General features: G+C 43.0%; 1 protein-coding gene across 1 annotated transcript; it reads right to left on the bottom strand.

The window, feature by feature from the left end:
• Nucleotides 1–6,489: 6,489 nt before the first annotated feature.
• On the bottom strand, nucleotides 6,490–18,538 carry CHRNA9 (cholinergic receptor nicotinic alpha 9 subunit; the record flags this gene model as incomplete). Its single annotated transcript, XM_080796971.1, has 5 exons — nucleotides 6,490–7,031; nucleotides 10,675–11,207; nucleotides 16,984–17,138; nucleotides 18,070–18,215; nucleotides 18,475–18,538. The coding sequence occupies 5 exons, from the start codon at nucleotides 18,536–18,538 to the stop codon at nucleotides 6,490–6,492; spliced, it is 1,440 nt and encodes a 479-aa protein (XP_080653097.1).
• Nucleotides 18,539–20,209: the final 1,671 nt, after the last annotated feature.

The following is a 20,209-nucleotide window of genomic DNA, read 5'->3' as shown; positions in this document are numbered from 1 at the left end:
ACATGCACAGGGTAGGAAGCCAGTTTTGCAACTCTTTTTTTAATTATTAAACACCAAAGTTCTTATTTCTGAACCTCTCTCATAATAAAGACCCTAATCGCTCCTGGGGTCTCAGACTCTCAAAACAAAAAAGGTCTGATTACTTCTCTCCCAAGACATAGTAGAGTCGTTACTCCCTATGCCAAGAAGATAATTTATATTCCCAGGGTGAACAAAGGAACACCTCTTACTAGAGCAGCAGAAAAGAAAACACATATGCACACATTTTTTTAATTGCTGCTATATCATATTAAGGAAGTTGGACTTTACCCAACTTGTAGGTATTTGGTTAGCCATTTAAGTTTGAGGTGGGAGAGTCACAAGATCAATTTGGCAGTGGCAATGAAGATGAATTAGAGGGGGAAGAAACTGGAGACAGGAGGTTCACTAAAGGTACTACTGCAATGTCCAAGCAAAGATGACAAAGATTTTAAATAAGGCAACCGCCAGAGGTATGGAGAAAAGAGGACAGTTTTGAAACCATTTAGCAGGTAGAATTTACAGGATCCATGATTGAGTTGATGTTGAGTTAGATAAGAAACCAGAATAACTGCCTGATCTCTAGCCTGGATGGTAGAGTTGATGGTGGTACAGATAAATGACACAGAAGCACAGAAGAGGAGGAGGTTTGGGTGAAATATAGATAAATAAGCTTAGTTTGGAACATGTTGAATTTGAAGGTCTGTGAGACATTGAAGTGATGATACCCAGCTGACACAAAGATTATATTCGGTTTGGAAATAAAGGGAGTGCAAGACTGAATATGTAGGTTTCGGAACCATCGGGACGTATGGGGTAGTAAAAAACATGGAGGAGGAGAGCCGAGGACGGAACGCTGAGGGACATTGACTTATATCACTGGAGACAGCCAGTGGTTCTGAGAATTAGCCATTTAAGAGGCAGAAAGTGGTAACACAGAGGGTAAGGGGGAAGCAGGGTAAGAAAGAGGAAGTGGTCAGTTGTGTCGAAGGCAGCAGAGAGGCCTCAGAGGTGTCCCGTTTGGCAATTACCGAATGGTCCACTTTGCTAGAGCAATTTCAGTTGATCGGGATGACAAGAAGTCAGGTTTTAAATGTAGAGTGAAGTCAAAGAATGAGGGAATGTGCCAGATGTCCCTCCTTTGTCCCTCCAGATCCATATTCTACCCTTTGCCACTCTGCTCCCTGTCCCAGATCAATGGCAACATCAACAGAATACCATTGAGTGACTCAATTGAGTTTGGCCAATTGTGAGCCCTGGGAGGAGACTGGAGGGAAGAAGGAATGGGGTGGGGATATATACTCCCCCAACTCCCTCCTTATGGAGCCTGCTGCATTCATTCAACCAAAGGTCGGAACTCTCTCCAGCTGGGTTCAGGTAACCACTTCCTCCTGGCTCCCCGCAGGCCTCACTCAGAGCGGTAATAGCTCTGCGTTGCTAGTTCTAGTGTTCTCTACCACGCTTTGTTTTTTCTACATCCTGCCCACACACTTCTATTACCAGTCCTTTATTAACCTTCCACGAATCGTCCTGATTTGAGCACACCATCTGTACCCGGAGGGAGCCCTGAATGTTGCAAAGGGGGAGCCTGGCCGGGAAGAGCAAAGAGAGAGAGATACCCAAACACAAGGCAGGTTTTGTCATGGGCCTTATTCTGTAAGAGCTGGAGAGGTTTGGCTATACTGACCAGCTCATGAAGTTTCAACAGCCAGGCCTATTTCAATGGTGTGATCTGATAGGAAGGAAGAAATGGGGAGAGAGCTCTATGCTGGCCTCTGGAGCTGATGACATTATTGGTGGCTTCACCACTATTTCCTAAGACCTTCTAGAACCTGTGATTCCAGTTTGACCAAGACAGCCCATTTGCCAGGTTTGCCCATGGCTGTGTTGGCAAGTGTTGGTCTGAGCAATGAGCTCATGGAAAAGTAGACACGGAGACTAAAGGAGAAAGAACAAAGGTCAGGACCTTAACAGACCCAGGTACACACCTCAGCGCAGCAAGGCAGTGGGACAATAAACAAAGTCATTGGTGTTTTTTTAAACTTTGCAAGGCTCTGTAGGAAGCAGCCTCACTGTGCCAATCTCCTCCCTCGCTCTCTTGCGGGTTGCTGATTTGATTGTACAGCTCTCATGGGCCTCTTTTCGCTTTCTCAAATAATACTAAGTCCTGTTCTGCCCTTGAGCCTGAATTCTGACCTTTCCGCTGCCTGCGACCTGGCACTTTCCCCAACTCTTATCCTGGCTAACTCCTTCTCATCCTTTCATCTTAAATGTCACTTCCTCAACAGGCTGACCACCCAGTCCAAACCAGACCCCTTTATTCCTCCTCTTCAGCAACCCTGGGTTCTGCTTTCGTGTAGTCACCACATTGGAAAACGTATTAAGGTGGTGGAACACCTGGGTGGCTCAGCTGTTAAGCGTCTGCCTTCGGCTCAGGTCATGATCCCAGGGCCCTGGGGTCAAGTCCCGTATTGGGCTCCCTGCTCAGCAGGGAGCCTGCTTCTCCCTCTGCCTGCTACTCCCCCTGCTTATGCCTTCTTTCTCTCTCTGTCAATAAATAAATAAAATCTTTAAATTAAATTAAATTAAATGCACTAATGTGCAGAATTGTATTTGGAAAGTCTCCTAGATTCTCTTACAAAACTTTCACTTTTGTTTGCTTTTACCTCTAAGTCTTTCATTCGTCTGGGATTTGGTATACTGCCTGGGGTAGGAGCCCCTTCACACCTGTGTTTCTCAAGCGCTTGGTTGGACCCTCTTACAGCTCGTGCTTTCACTTGCTCATCCACTAACAATCGCTTCTCGACTGATGACCCCACACTAAGCCCTTTATTGCATACAATGAGAATATCCTTATCCCAATGGATAAAAAGAGAATAATGACAAAACTTCTGGGCGCGAGGCCCAGAGAGGATCTCTTCATACCTGGGGACGCAGACGCACAAATGAAGAAATGACAGCGTAACAGGGTAAATGCCTTAATGCCACGTAATGATTATAATCATCTGGAACTGTGGCAAAGAATGTATCTCTATTCACTTCAGTCTTTCAGTTTGTGGCACTGTGTCTTGCCCACTGAAATCACTTAATAAATATTTTAACAATTAATTGGAGTGTAAAGTTGTTTCTTTTTTTTAAGCTTTCACTTTTCACCAAATTTCCAAACACGTGTTCAGTACTTCTTTTTTTTTTTTTTTAAATGAACATATAAGTATTATTTGCTTCAGGGGTACAGGTCTGTGAATCATCAGTCTTACACAGTTCACAGCACTCACCATAGCACATACCTTCCCCGATATCCATCCCCCAATCACCCCATCCCTCCCCCCTCACTACTTCTTAGAATCTCCACCAGTGAGTCCTACAGGCATTTCCAATACAAAATGTCCTAAACAGAATTCTCTCCTCCAAAACCCAGTCCTCCTTTACTCTTCGCTTCAGTTTTCTGGGATAGAAAGCTCAGAATCATGCTCAATGCCACTCTCTCTCTGACCCCACATCCACCCTGTCACCATGTTCTGTCTGTCTAGGCCATAAATACTTCATTTTAGGTCATAAATGACTCATTCACTTATCTCCGCCATCTTGGGTCATGCCTTCATTATCGCTTTCTTGAATTGGTAAAAAAACATGCCAACAGATCTCTCTGCCTTTTCTCTCCTTTCTCTATAATCTTCTAATTGCCACCACAGTCTTCTTTCTTTCTCTCTCTCTCTTTTTTTTTTTAAGATTTTATTTATTTATTTGCAAGAGAAAGAGAGAGTCCAAAAGCAGGCTGAGGGGCAGAGAGAGAGGGACAGGTAGACTCCTCGCTGAGCAGGGAGCTGGATGTGGGGGCTCCATCCCAGGACCCTGGGATCATGGCCTGAGCCAAAGGCAGATGCTTAACTGACAGAGCCACCCAGGTGCCCCCACAGTCTTGCTTCTGAAACACAAATCTGGCACTATCACACTTTCGCTTAAAATCCTTTTGCAGGTCCCCAGTGTTTGGGGGATAAAGTTCAAAATTTTTAAGTGTGCATCAATTGAAACACCTCAGTCTGACTGTAGACAATTCTATCCCAAACAAAGAATCTAGAACATGGGAAAAATGATATACTCAGCGTTGTTCCTTGGGTACTATCATAGTTTTTATTGCTGTTCTAACAGATTATCACAAATTTAGTACCTTAAAACATCACAGAAGATGAAAAGATCCCTGGAATTTGTATCTCTGGATTTACCTTTGTGTGGCTAAATAACTTTTCTCTACTTAAGTCACATTACGTTGTTTTCTGTTATTTGTAGTCAAATGCAGCCATAACTAGTTGATGCACTTCTATAATTAAAATAAAGAATAAAAAGTGGTCTGATTCCCAGTTACATTTCTCTAATTCCTCATCATCTATTCCATGAGTAGGCCAAGGCCTCTGTTCTAAGCTCTGCTCATACTCTTTTCTTTTCCATAATGTCTTCTAATCCCTAATGCCTTCTAATCTCTACCCTACTTCTTTCTCGGTTTAGCAAACTCCTACTCATCCTTCAAAGCCCACATTAAATGTTACACCCCTACAAAGTCTTTCCCAAGCTTTCCCTCAAACAGTTTCAACATCATTGTTCCCACGGCATTTTATCAATCCTTCTACTCACTTTATTTCACTGACACTATATTGTATTTGTCTATTTTCTTGACTGTGTCCTCTACTGAACTCTGAGCAACACATGAGTAACTGGAGGGTCAAAAACCATGTTTCGTATTTTTCCCTCCAAAGCTGACATGACATTCAGTATATAGTAAGTGCACAACAAATGTTTTTCAAATAAGTAAACGTAAGAGTAAAAAATGTCCACATGTTTAAACCAAATATCCTCCTTTCTTTCCTAGGTAAACCCCTGTCTTCTCCCCATTTCTGTTCATTTTGTTTGTTTGTTCTATTGGTAAAAGAAGAGTTGAGGTGGAAGTTAGGGAATGGTTATCAGTTCTTGGATCACTGTCATCAAGGTGGGAGTGGGAGGAACGTGACAACACATCTGACTGAAAGTGGGAAAAAAGATAGAGAAGCACAGGAGATAATTTAGAAATTCTGAATTTAGAAATTTAGAAATTAGAAATTTAGAAATTCAGAATTCAGAATGAGAATCCCTCAGACTCCCCTATCTCAAATCATGATCTATCATGCTCAAAAGCATGGTGACTTTAGCAGACCTGGCCCAAACTCAGAGTCACAATGATGAGGGTCTGAATCCCACCTCCCCTTACCACCTCGTCGAATGTCGAGAAGGTAGGTCACTTCCATCCACCTTCCTCTGACACAGTAGCCTTCCCTGAGAAAAAGGACTAGAAGTGCCTGCCTGGCTGGCTCACAGAGTTATTGTGAAGATCAAAAAGGATGAGACTTGTGTATAAGATTTGCTCTGACACCCAATGCAAATGTAAATCATGTAGTTTTATTGTTTGTAGGACAAACCCAATAAATGCATGGTGAATAACTGAATGAACAAATGAATGAGCCCAGTTTACTGATGATCTTGTGTAAGTCCAAGACTAAGTGCAAGAACAACTCCATCTTTAGGGTTTATATAAAATATAACCACTATATATGACATCATCATCATGAAGAAAGTTCTCCTCCCCATTGAACTGCTGACTTTTAGACTTTATTCATATGGGATGAAACTTTTTATTCCATCATTTCAGAAATGACTCAAAATGCACTAGTCCTGAGAAAGGTAACATGGCAACTAAATTCACACTAAGGAATCCATGCTTTCTTTTTTTAAAGCATGTTTTAATAGGGGCTAAGAGGCTGAGGGGGGCTGTAGCACCCGGGTGGCTCTGTCAGTGAAACAACAGCCAGGTTTCAGCTCAGGTTGGGATCTCAGGATTGTGAGATGGGGCTCGTGCTCATCAGAGAATCTGCTTGAGAGTCTCTCTCTTCCCCTTAAATAATTGTGTGATCTAGAGGCCAGCCACTTACCACTCTGGTAGGCTATCAAAGGTACCCTTCTTTGTTTCCTTCATCTTCCTACCCTTGAAATTTTGGACCTCTTGCTTAAGATTTTTTTTTTCTGCTAAACTCAATAGGTAGCTATAGTATTGACTTGAAATTAAAAATAAAAAGTAAACATAGCAGGGATGCCTGGATGGCTCAGTCGGTTGGGTGGCCAACTCTTGACCTCAGCTCCAGTCTTGATCTGGGGATTCTGAGTTTGGGCCCACAGTGGGCTCCACACTGGGTATGGAGTCTACTTTAAAGAAAGAAAGAAAGAAAGAAAGAAAGAAAGAAAGAAAGAGAAAGAAAGAAACGAAAAGAAAAGAAAAGAAAGAGTGAACAACATAACCCCTACATTTTAGATATATATTTGTTTGTGTATATAAATTATACATATGTATTTACATGCATGTATGTGTGTGTATAAATCTGACTTGGAAAAATATTGGAGTAGATCATGGGGAATTTTACTGATTCATCTCCACACACCAAATGCTTGCTAATCTGCTCTTGCGATGATCAGGACAGTCATCACAAACACCATAATGAAAAAAACCCACATGAAGAATCGGTCTATGACTTTTGCAACCTTCTTCCACTCACTCCCCTTGGAGTTGGTGGCCTTGTGGTCTTTGAGGCACTTGGCAATGTACTCAATATTCCTCGTCAGCATCTGGTACCGAGCACAGTAAACATCAGCATCTTGCGGGTTCTCACCATGGCACCCCAAGTCATTCTTTACCAGTTTGTTTATTTCCTTCTTCCTGGGAAGTCCTTTTTTTCTGTCTGTTTGCAGATTTGGCTCTGGAAGCTTGCCATATACCTTTGTGAGGTGGGTTCGCTCCCTGTCGTGGCGAGGGCTAAGGCAGCTCTCACCCACATCATAGACACACAAGACCCTGGACATGTATTTCAGGATGACGACCCTGGCCCAGCGTGGCACCGGCCGGGCCTCAGCCCCACAGAAGTGGACGTTCATCACCATAATGGTCAAGGCAGTGGAAGCTGTGATCAAGGCCATTGTGGCTATGTAGTATTTGCCTGGAAAATAACCACAACCAAGTTAGCTTAAACTGTCCTCATGTTTGGCTCAAAAATACACAAACACCTTTTCTAGAGCACCCGTAGACACTAATGGTTACCAGCATAAGCTTCTGAGTCAAACTTCTTAGATTCAAATCCCAGCTCTGTCGCTCACTCAACTGGTGGCCTGGAGCAAGTTAGATCATCCTGCTAAGCCTCAGCTTTCTCCTCTGTCAAATGGGTGTAAAAATCGGATCTAATTAATGGAAATAGGATGAGGCTTAATTGAGATGGTATGTGTAAACTTCTCAACACTGTCCCTTCACTGAGTTAAAGGTTTCTAAATGTTGCCTGAGATCGTGATGTGAAAAAAATTCTACTCTCAACAAACAATGATCCTGCACAGCTTTCAGAATTGTCCTCAGACCTCATTACTATGGGTAAAGAAGGAGCCATTGTGTCACTATTAGTCTTTAAGTGTGATTGCAAAAAGCAATATTCATGAAAAAGGAAAATTAAGGAAAATTAAGGAAAGAAATAATAAAGGTAAGGGCACAGACTCAGAAAATACAGAACCCAAAACCAAAAAGATGAACAAAAGCAAAAGCTGTTTGAAAAAAGGGGTAAGATTGATAAACCTTTGATAAAGCCTCTCACAGAATAGAGGCAAGGTGGTGGGGGATAGAGAGGGAGGGAGAATGTAAAAGAAGAAATAACAGAATAGAAATTTAGAATACAATAAAATAATATTTAGTTGCATGAAAATATATTTGAAAACCCAGATAAAATTTCTAGAAACACATAAGACGTCAAATTCAGTGTAAGAAAAAAGAACATTGGAATAGAAAAGCTCCAGAGTTTGGTTTATAGGTGAGTTTTACCAAACTTTTAAAAGATAGATAACTCATATCATGCAAGTCAAGTTGTTCCAGAAATAGAAAAAGAGAGAAAACTGTCTAGCTTAGTTTATGAAGTCAATTTAGCCTTGATTCCAAAAGTAAGAGGAAAGGAAGCATTAGGACCATTTTCCTTATAGACATATTTTAGAAAGTCATATAAAACTTGTTAGCCAACTAAATCCAATAGTGTCTTAAAATGGTAATTCATCATGATGAAGGAGGATTTAACTCAACATCAGAAAACCCAATTCACTATATTAATGAGGTAAAAGAGAAAACTCAGATGATAATCTCAAAAGATGAAAACAATGCATTTGATAATATGCATCATCTACTTATTTGTTAAATGCTCAAAGTAAACTAAGACCTGTTTTAATACAGTAAAGACTATGGGCCAGAAGCTTAGATCAAATGCTACACTTACCCAGAACACTTAAACACATTTCTATAAGATTGGAAGTGCATGTCGTAGGGGCTGCAAATAACAAATTGTTATTGTTAACAGATATGCTCTGTGTGCACCCTTTTCATTTTTTTTTAAGATTTTATTTATTTATTTGACAGAGAGAGAGAGAAAGAGAGAGGGAACACAAGCAGGGGGAGTAGGAGTGGGAAAAGCAGGCTCCCTGCCAAGCAGGGAGCCCGATGCGGAACTCGATCCCAGGACCCTGAGATCATGACCTGAGCTGAAGGCAGACGCCTAATGCCTGAGCCACCCAGGTGCCCTGTGCACCCTTTTTAAAAAGATACATTTTATATTATCACAGAAACAGATGTTTGCAGGATTCCTGAGATGCATCCCAAGACATCTGTCTTTAGAACTTTAGCCAACTTGCTGTTGAATGTCCCTGCTAAAGAAGAGAGAGTGACCTGCCAATTGTCTTGCCTCAAATGGCACTATGATTACAGGTCATCACTGGCAATCATTTCTGTCTCAGGAGAGGTCACAGAAATGCCAGTATACCTCTTACTCTTTATTAGTGGTGGGCGGGAGCGGTGGAGAGAACTCAAAAATGCGTGTGTGCATCTGTGTGTATTTGTGTCCATGTGTTGCTGTGTCTCTGTTTTTTCGCTTGGAGAGACATAACAAGGAAGAAATCTCCAAACAAGGAAACCAGTGTGGTAATGTCTGATTATCAGGTAATATTGGATTCAGTAGAGGATAAAAGAGCAGTACAACATCCCTTTCATATTGGTCTCTAAGTCTCTGCATGTTCTGAAATTCCTCCTCATTGTTTATTTTAATAGAAATTATGTCTAGCTTCTGATTTTGGTAAGCATCTAGTACAAGAGCAAGTCATGGAAGCAGAGGTCTTGGAGTCGGGTAAGTCCTTGGTGGCACTTGGTGGCATTAGGAGAGGTCTCAGAATGAGGTAGGGAGGGGCGCCTGGGGAGCTCAGTCCATTAATCTGCCTTTGGCTCAGCTCATGACCCCAGAGTCCTGGGACTGAGACCCGCCTCCCTGCTCAGAGGGGAGTCTGCTACACCCCCTTCCTCTGCCCCTCCGCCCACTTGTGCTCACTCTCTCCCTTTCAAACAACTAAATAAGATCCTTTAAAAAAAAAATGAGGTAGGGAAAAGATGAGGGGGCGGGAAGGGGGTATAGTCCCTGTCTCTAAACCTACCCTTTATAAGGACATTCTATTAGAGCAGACTTTGGAAAATATGTCGGTCCATCCTAAAGTCACCTCAGGTTCCAAATTCTTGCCAAGATTGAAGAATCGCACTCTTTGGGTGTAGGCACCAGCATTTTTATTTTTATTTTTTTTTAAAGATTTTATTTACTTATTGGAGAGACAGAGATCACAAGTAGGCAGAGAGGCAGGCAGAGAGAGAGGGAGAAGCAGGCTCCCCACTGAGCAGAGAGCCCGACGCGGGGCTCGATCCCAGGACCCTGAGATCATGACCCGAGCCGAAGGCAGAGGCTTTAACCCACTGAGCCACCCAGGCGCCCCAGGCACCAGCATTTTAACAAGCTCTCCCACCTCTGTTATACCCAACAAAGATTATTCTATGAAGGGTACATGATGGGCTGAAAAATCCAGTCAACCATGTCTATCTTGTTTGCCACTCTTTCCCAAGAAGACATCCCATATGCTGTGAAAAGATAATAATAGTCACTACTGAAGGTGTACTTACCATATGCCAGCTTCCACGCTAGGCAACCACACAAGGAGTAGCAGTTACACACACTTTCCAGGTGATGAAGCAGAAACTAAAAGACTAAGTAACTCGCCTAAGATTGATCATGAAGAAATGAGTGGTAAAATCAGAGTTCAAATGCAGATTTCTTTAACTTCAAAATCAGGGCCTTAACTTCTAAACCAGTGGAACAGAAAGTGCATCAAAATCACCCGGAAGTCTTGTTATATGTGCTGCCGAAGCGAGCACGCCCGGAAGTCTTGTTAAAACAGATTGCCGGGACTCACCCCAGAGTGTCTAATTCAGGAAGTCTGGGGTAGGCCCCTGAGAATCTGCATTTCGAAAGCGAGGCTGCCCTGTGGATCCAGGGATCACACTTTGAGAACCCCTGCTCTAAACTGTCGCCTCCCCTCCCTCTTTTGTGTAAACCCAGAGACAATAAGCCCAGTTCTGGAAAACAGCCATCTCTGTATTGAAAGACGCCAACTGAAGACACCACATGAATTATGCAGCAACTTGTGTTGAGTCTGAAGTTGACCTAACGGTTATGAGTTTAAAGGGACAGATGTTATCCCACTCACTACGAAGCTAGGCTCAAAGCGTAAGGTGCTTGAACTCACCTATCAGAGGGACATTTTCTGAGGCCGGCATGATCTCTGCCACCATGAGCTGAAATACAGTCATGGCCAACAGGATGGTCACTCCTAAGGAGACCTTTTCCCCAGAGGCTGCTGGGAGATAAAAACTCAAGGGAGCCAGAAAAGAGATGAGGACACATGGGATGAGGAGGTTGACGATATAGAACGAGGACCTCCTCTTCAGAAGGAGGGTGAATGTCACATCTGGGTAAGGCTCCGAGCAGCAGCCATAGGAGATCACATTCTTTACAGCAGGCATGCCATGAACCTCCCACTCCACATCTTCAATGAAGTCGGAGAGATCTCCAGTGTCGAGGGCATTGAATATGTCCACCTGGTTGCCATTGTAAGTCCAGGAACCAAAGGTCAGGTTGCACTGCTGGTTATCAAAGGGGAAATAGGTGACATCTACCACACAGGAGCTCTTGGTGATGGCTGGCGTATCCCAGGTGATCAGCCCGTCATACCTCAAGACCACATTGGTATTCACTGGCTCAGAAGACTCATCATCAGCCCTGGAGGTCAGAGGAGGGAAATGAAAGCTGCTTGTCAAGACAACTCATCAACTTCCTTACTCTGGACAGTTCACCAACCTGTGCCCATCCCTTCAGTGTCTCTGGCAATGGATCACCATTGCCCCCATCACCCTGGCTGAAAGTTGGAATCAACTCCAATTTGCCCCTACCTCTCTCTCCTGTAACTACTCAGGGCCAACTTTTCTTGGAGTCTTCCTTTAAAGCATCTCTGCTCTATGTCCCTTCCTCTTCATTTCCAAAGCTGCTCTCTTAGTCCAGGTATAATGATTCAAACATCTAGATAAAAAGATCTAGGAAGGAAAGCTCTGCTTACCTGATTTTGTTAACTTTGGACACAAGAATATTAAAATAGGCTTTTGTTGCTGCTGGAAGAGCTGTTAACTATTTATTTGAGAATGCAGACAAAAATTCATTTAGCCAGGGGCACCTGGGTGGCTCAGTTGGTTAGGCGTCCAACTCTTGGTTTCAGCTCAGGTCATGATCTCGAGGTCTTGGGATCCAGCCCCACATCGGGCTCCGCACTCAGTGTGGAGTCTACTTCAGATTCTTTCTCCCTCTCCCTCCCACTTACTCTTTCTCAAGCAAATAAATAAAATCTTTTTTAAAAAAAAATCATCAACCCATATTCTAAGAGATAATAATTTATTCTAGATATATCTTCTTTTTACCTTATCAACATTTATGCCTGAGTACAGAATTTCTATTTTTCTTTAGAGAATGACTTTCTCCACCACCATTGTAAGGCAGATGAAATGCTGATCAAGGTGCCCCAGCCTCCCTTGGCCAGGGGCTGGCTGTGTGACCTGAGCTACAACCAACTGATTCACTTTCCTCAGAGTTTAGATCTTAAGCAGAATGACCCAAAGACCAAAAACAGTCACTCTGGTGATGCCTCCTTATAAAACAAATCAATAAACCAGCTCAGTAGTCCCTGCTCTCTCAAACCCTAGAGCAGTCCCAGTCTATACAGTCTGTCCTTTCTAAGAACTGGTCATTGATTTTTTTTTTCCCTTTAATTCAGTGAGCTGTACCATACCCTTCCTATAAATTCCTTTTTTCAGAAGGTAGCCAAAGTCAGTTTCCAATGCTTACAACCCTAAATGACAGGTTTTTCTTAACATTTAATGCATGTTTCCCAGTCTTCCTTATAATTTTTTCCCTACATAATGTGTTATGGCTTAATGTCATATGTAAGGTATCCTAGATTGGATTCTGGAACAGAAAAAGTCTACATTAGTGGAAAAACTGATGAAATCTAGGTAAAGTCTACAGTTGAATTAATAGTATTGTGTTAGTTTTGACAAATGTACTATGTTATTTTGATGTAACACTAGATGTAACATTAGGGGAAACTAGGTGAAGGGTGTATGGGAATTCTCTGTACCATCTTTGAAACTTTTCTGGAAATCTAAAATTATCCCAGAATTTAAAAAGTTAATTACCCCCCCAAAAATATGATACAAAATTTAAAATGTGGTTATTCATTCATATTCTCCTGCAACACTATTTTCATGGCAAATAGTTTTCCTATATATTCCATCAAATAGCTATGCCATACTTATTTAACCAATCCATCGATGTTCAACATTGTCTTTTTTGGGTTTTGCATTTACAAGCAATGCTATAGTCAAATCTTTGCATTTCTCCACTGACTCTTTCCTTACATTAAATTGCCAGAAGAGGACTGCTGGATCAAAGAACTGGCATGTTTTTAAATTATTTTTTCCCACTTTCTAAAAATTGGGCACCACAACACTAACTGTAATGGTCTGATTGAAGCGGACCGAACCAGACCATTACAGTTAAGGTGTGGAGCTCAATTTTTAATGAGGGTCTTTAGTAAGGAGGGTTTAAAGAGAAGGATCTTTAATATAGTCTTCATGAAGATAATAAGATGAAGTTTTTTGAAAATCCCTGAACCTAACCTCTGTGGCGATGAGAAATTTATATAGTTAACGGAATGAGAAGGGAGCACTGTGATGAACTGAGAGTATCACTCACCCATCCTACCTTCCTCGGTGTAAGAGGAGAGATCTCAGGATCAGAGAGAATCTATTTGGACAATTCCATATCAAAAAGAAGTCCCCCTCTTTCTTTCCAAGGCTAACTTCCCTCCTGGTACTGTGATTCATTTCCTCCCACATCTCCTTCACGATTTTGCTTCTCTTGGTTTCTCTTATTTTCTCTGGCCCACCGAGACCCTTCCCAACACGTTCTCCAGTCTCTCCTACCAACTTCCCTTCTCAGGCACTTCCCACGTCCCGCCTCTCCTTCCACACACTGGAAGTGATACACACTGCTGTCACTTCCCCATCTTGCTTTTATTCTTGCAATTTGGCTTCTTCCCAACATGCGCTCTTTCAAAGGTCATTCATGACTTGCAAACACACAAATCTAAAAACCTGTTCTAGATACCTATCCTATTCAACTCTTTCCAAGCATTTCACACTGTAGGTTGTTCCTGGACATCCTTTCTTCCGGTGGTTTCTATGGCACAACTCTCTGTCTTATTTCTCCTTCTACACCTTTAGCCATTTCTTTTAAGTGTCTTCTGTAAATGTCTGCAGTGAAGAGTTTCACCAACTTTATCTGCAGCCATTTTCTCTCCTTCCTTGAGTAGTTCTATAAGGGCTCACGGGGCTTTTGATATCTCTTCCCCAACCTTCTTTCCAGGCTTGAGGATTGCCTTTTCAGTCCTTTCTTGGTTGTCTCCAAGTGGACGTTCCTTTGGTCTCCCAAACTGAACAGGTCCCACACCAAGCTCATCATCGTTTTCCTCAAACCTGTTCCTCTTCCCCTCCTTTACATCCAATCTCATCTAACAGGTTTGCCATTTTCTCAACCACAAGATGACTTAAGCAAACCTTAATGCTAAATTCTAGACAGATCTTTCTGAATATGACAGGGTATCCAATTCCTCACTAGCTCTAAAATCCCAGTGTTAAGATGGCCCATGAAAACCCAACCATTAGAATTCTTTCATAACAAATGCACATTCGGAGTTTCTATAACCCAGTCTCTACCCAATCTAATGTCAGGAATGCTTGCACACTCTTGCACTAACCATTATATCGGCCATACACTTAGACTAAACAACTTCACCAGAACTTTGAGCCCTGATTTACTTATCTCTTTACTGGTTTGATAACAGAGCCAGTACCTGCTTGAATAACTATATTGCTAAAGAGCTCACTACTTCTTGGGAATATTGATTGCTCAAGTTATGCATGATGATTACTTTTAATTGTTTATCTTCCCTTTAACTTTTCTTTGTCTTGATTTTTGTCCTCTACCTTATTTTCTCCTTGATTGCCTAACATCACCATTAAGTCTTCCCAAGAACTTCTGGCTTCCAAACTAGCATCAACAAATTCAACTGCTCCTCCCATGAAGTAGCTCCCAGACCCATCTCAAACCTAATCACACCCTGGCAAGTCCAGCCCCATTGATTCAGGCTCCAGTGGTGAATCTAGATGTGAAGCTTCTTCCCGCCCAAACTATCTTTATCACACCTGACTGGATCACTACCACTTAGCCCTCTTTCCTCTCCCCACTGCCACTCAGAAAGTTCATTTTGTGGTCTATAAGGTTCTATGCCGGCTTCTGAGAAATAATGAGAATATTATATCTGGGATCAGAAGAGTCTAGAGGTCCAGGGATTCGGCTGGAAGGACCAGGGTCAGGGAAATGGTTATGACTGAGGTCCCTTCTTTGCCTGATCCTGTAACTCTCTCGTGGTCTAATTTTAGCTAGTTATAGGAACGCAAATGATGTCCAACCATAGCCACATTTAGAGTTTCCTCTAAATAATAAAACTCTGACATTACCAAGAAGGAGAATGCAAAGCAGAATAAAGGATCTGGGTGCAACAGGAGGGAAGAGAGGACTAAAGAGTCAACCCAGAGGAATAAAAAGAGAGGTGATTAATCCGTGCGATGAAAAGATTCTGTGTGTAAAAGGGACAGGGAACTGAACTCACACACCTCAAGGCCCAAAGGGAAAGAATTTACGAAAGCCACAGCAGGTCTGCGTGAGCTCATGAGCACACAGCTGGTTTCTGGAATAAGTGGTCCTGGGGCAGGCTTAACTTAGGTGACCATGCAAGCTTGCAAAGAAGCATGTCAGTAAGAGTTAGTCACTTCTTCAGCCAACCAAAGCAGGAGGAAGAAGAGAACCAGCATTCTGTTTGTTTCCCAGGAAGAACTGTTAGAACTGATAGAATGCTGTTAGTGGTCTGTATCAACTCTATTCTCTGATTACCTGCACCCTGTGAGTGAGAGCAGCTAACAGACAACATGGTTCGTTCTCTTGCCGTCTGTGTGTGTGTGTGTGAGAGAGAGAGAGAGAGAGAGAAGAGGGGAGTGAACTGGTATAATAAAGCACTAACCCTGGGAAGTTGTTTTGCTTGGAAAGGAATATGGAAGGGCCCTCTGGCCACCCAGAGTGGAAAATGGTCAGCCGGATCAGGGCTATGAATAATTGGTCATGACCCTTGGCTGAGCTATCTGAATAAGGAACAAGACTAAAATCCAGGCTGCAACCCACCCCTGTCTCTTCCTGAAGAGAAACTCACGCCCACTAGAAGGCCAAGCTCTCAGGAGAGTCCCCCTGAACTGCCCCTCCTTCACCCTGTTCTGAGTCAAAGAGGAACCATTCCCAACCCACAAGAGCTTGGGTTCCAGAATAAGAAGAGAGAAGCTCCTTTGACAACAGGTGGAGCAAATGAACCTGAACTGTGATAGACCAATGTGGTTCCTTCTCGAAGTCTGGTCCAAGGACCAGCAGCACTGACCTCTGGAGCTTCTAGACAAGCAGAACATCAAACTCTACCCCAACCTACTGAATCCAAATCTGTATTTTAACAAAACTCTTCATGTGCACTTTACAATTTGAGAAACATATCCCTTCTATCCCTTTACACAAAACCCCTTGCCCTGAAACCAAGAAAGGGCAACTGATGATCTTACGATCTAGTTTATCCTCCACTCCAATATCCAAAATCCACAGGCCAGCTGATGGCTGGTCCATTCTGATTTAATCTTAGTAATGTCACCATTATTGATACATGATCTTGGGGAAGGGAGCACTACTATTATGAATTGAATTATGTCCCCCCCCCAAATTTATATGTTGAAATCCTAGCCCCCAGCACCTCAGAAGGTAAAATTATTTGGAATAGGGCCATTGTAGATGAATAATTAGTTAAGACAAGATCATACTGGAGTAGGGAGGGCCCTTAATCCAACATGACTTTTGTTTTTATAAAAGGGGTAAAATGGACACAGACAACACACAGGGAGAACACCAGCTGAAGAGGAAGGCAAAGATCAAGGTGATGTTTCTACAAGTCCAAGGACAACAAAGGCAGCCAGCAACCACCAGAACCTAGAGGAGATGTGTGGAGCCCATTCTCCTTTACAGCCTCAGAAGGAACCAACCTTGGACATCTAGCCTCCAGAACTGGGAGAGAATACATTTCTGCCATTTGAGCCCCCCCATCTGTGGTCCTGTGTTCCCACAGCCCTAGGAGACGAGTAGAGCCTATAATAGAGTTTCTCATCCAAAAGGGGAAAGGAGCTCTAAGCTTTTATGACCTATTATTTTATTATCTAAGATCTTATGATAATCATTCTAGGGCCTAGGTAAATGAATTGGAACTTAACTTCAAGCGTGTTTAAAACAGTCCTTTCTCATTGTGTTTAAATTCTGTTAAATCAATAAGTTCACTCCTGAGAGATGACTGACTTGTACTTACTTGTTATATAGGACAATATCAGGCCTCCACACCAGGTCACTGGGGATCCTGATGGAGTCCAGTCCATCGTACTGGTCTCGATCCCATGTGAGATATGCATCATGCCAGATTTGGCGGATCCATAAATAGGCAGTCAGAATCTGGTTTCTTTCATCCTGTACAAGCAACCATGTTATAACTCTGTCCAGTAGACACCTCAACCAAATGCCTTCCATCTCTAGAGCATTCGTTCTTTGCAATGGAAATTCCAAGAGCACAAATCTACTTTCACTAAATAAATGAGAGCTTTTCTAGTCTCTCCCTTTGACAGACTTCAAAAGCCATATTTTTTTCTTCTGATTGATCTAGTGTTCTGAATGTAAAGTGAACACGCGTTCAAGGCATCAGATCTTTTCATAGATCAACAGCCCAAATTTCTCTGGAAATTGGTCAACTGACAACACACTTGAATGAGAAAGTCAGGAAATATCCACACTATACAGAAGAAAGTCTTTCAAGTTTCATAACTTGGTGCAATTAAACACATACAAGCATGAAACAAGATATGCCATCTTAAAACACCACATTTCTTAAAAAAAACAGGAATAAAATTCATAGAATAAAATTAGCCATTTTTAAATGGATGGTTCAGTGGCTTACGGTAGATTCGTGATATTGTGCAACCATCAACCACCGTCCAATTCCAGAGCATTTTTGTCAGCTCAAAAAAGAAACCCTATGACCACCAAGCCATCACCCACTATTCCCCCGTTCTTCCCACAGTCTCTGGCAACCACCACTCTGCTTTCTGTCTCCAGGGTTCTCTGTCTTTTGGACATTTCATAGAAAGGGAATCAAGTGATCTGTGACACCATCTCTGTTTAGACGATCAAGACTGTTACTGTTAATGGCCAGGATTACGTAACATCTAGCGAAATGACTTTTGTAGAGAGCTTCCTTCCCTGGTATTCCCTTCCCCCACCAGCTTGTACATGTTGCTGTCTGGTCTCATTTCCTCTCAAATTCCAGGTAATGCATCTCTTTGGAAAGCATAGCAAGTTTCATCCTAAGCACAATTTCAGAGAGTCACCACTTTATTTTACTCACCATGTCCTTAATCTGAGAAAGTGTAATTTGGAGGGTGACATTCAGGACTTTATCTGTATCTTCTACTGGACGAAGAGCATTGGAATAATCTTCAAAAAGGTCATTAAACAACTTCTGAGCGTATTTTCCATCAGCTGTTTCTACAGCTGCTCAAAAAGAGGACCGGGATCAACATTTAATGTCATGTATATTTCAAGGCAAAGAACAGCAAACGGAGGGCTAGAACTGGGCCTGACACAGTATCAGCTAGGGACAAGCTTTGGGTACACGAGAGTTAGTTTTCTGGCTAGTCCATAAGGGGCATGAACATTTCCTCGCAGTGAGAGCATCTGTTCTGTTTGCTGGCCCAGTCCCACCAAACAAATGGCCCCAAATGAGATGGTTACACACCCATCAGACTCTTACCTCTCAGTCTGGAGACAGCAAAGTAAATCCAGCAAAAGGAGATGTAGGAATGGGGCCAGTTCATCTTTCTCCTGAGCTTCTAGAAATTCTCAGGCAGGCAGCGGTCTTCCACTTCCCTCTGAATGGGAAGGGTCTGGGTACAAAGATCGCACTCTGCCAGAGTCTCACCAAAGCAGATGGAGAGCGCAAGCATGCAGTGCACGGAGGGCCCCAAGGTCCGGAGATCCATACCGGCTCTCCCTCCTCCCCTCTGGTAATCCGAGATCGGCAGCTCTGGCCACGGAGATGCAGGAGCCTGGGTGGGCTAGGCAGGCAGTGCTGACCTGGGGAAGCTGTCCCAGCCGAGGTTCCCTAGCCACCTTCAGCAGGAGCATCCAGGCCAAACTTTCAGAGGAGGTGAGGTAGGAGCCCAACACCCCCCTGAGACTCTGCAGAAGGAGCTAGGTGCTTTCTACACCTGTGGCAAGCAGATCCAGCCAGAGTCTAAGGACTAAGGGAAGCCAAGTAGATCCCACCGCGGGGCATGTTCTGGAAAGGCTCTATGAATGTGCTTCAAGGGGCATGTGAAGAGGGAAAGAGAGGCAATTCCATGATCTCCAGAACACGCTTCTGCTTCAACTCCTTCAAGATCAGGCACAGATCTCGTGTGGTAATATGTGAGCATGGGGGGAGGGGCTGGGAGAGGGGCATTTACTCCCTTTGGAAGCAGCGCTGCCATTAGGATTTGGAGCCAAGACCCAGGTTTAACTGCAAGCCTGAATCTTTCCTAGCCCTACAGCACTGAGCCTTCCTGAGCTGGAAACCAGGAACCTAGTGTTCTACTGCGATATTTCATGCGAGAGCGCCATGTAAATGTCAGTAAATTTTGCCTCTGATTTTGCAGATCTAGAATGTCTAGAATCACCAAGTCACCCAGGATTTACTAGCCCTTAAAAAAAGAAAAAAAACACAAAAAAACATTGTTCAAAGGTTAACCAAATCAGCACAAAAATGATTCATAACTAATGGTGACATTACTGGGATGTTGTTTCTTTGCATTTGAATACCACTTTATTTATTTCACACTCATTTCTCTCACATGATCTAATTTTGCTCCCACCAAAGCATGTCAATTTCCAATTGCCATAACTTATCCCTCTTCTTGCCTGGGGAACCTGCCTCAGAAAAGCAAATTAAGATCATTTGATTGCCTGGAATCCGAGCAAGGAAATTGGATCGTTCTATTTCATCAGGTTACAGAGTCTGATGAGTCACCCTGTCCCTCTTCAGGAATCTATCCTCCAAATGGAACAGACACTCAAGCTGTCAGCTAAGTGTTTTTCCTAATCGCCTGTGCCCCGGTGTCGATTGGGAAGATGTTATTTTCCCGAGGTCCCCAGTCTGACTCACCGGTCAGATGACTCAGGTCCAGCTGCAAAACCTCGGGCCCTCCTTCAGCACTTGAAGGCTGCTGGGTGATACCTTCTCGTGGTTAGAGACTCTCTAGCTATGTCTCTTTGATTCCTTGGTACACTCCGAGCAGCCCCTGGTGACAGGTGCTCTGAACGCTTGCTGCTGGCTACTTCAGCGGCAGCTTGGAAGGTAGTCATCCCCGGTGATCTTTGATTGCTTCTAACTAATTCAGTTCATTCGCATGGGTCACTTACAGTTGTAGTTTTTTTTTAATAGTTAATAGTTGATGCTATCCTACCAATGTTAACACCATCCAAACGAAATTAATACTTTCAGGGGGGCA

Source organism: Martes martes (assembly GCF_963455335.1).
Source record: "Martes martes genome assembly, chromosome: 2".
Taxonomy (NCBI): Eukaryota; Metazoa; Chordata; class Mammalia; order Carnivora; family Mustelidae; genus Martes; species Martes martes.
The sequence above is the reverse complement of the archived record's forward strand: the minus strand, read 5'-3'. Positions and strand labels throughout refer to the sequence as shown.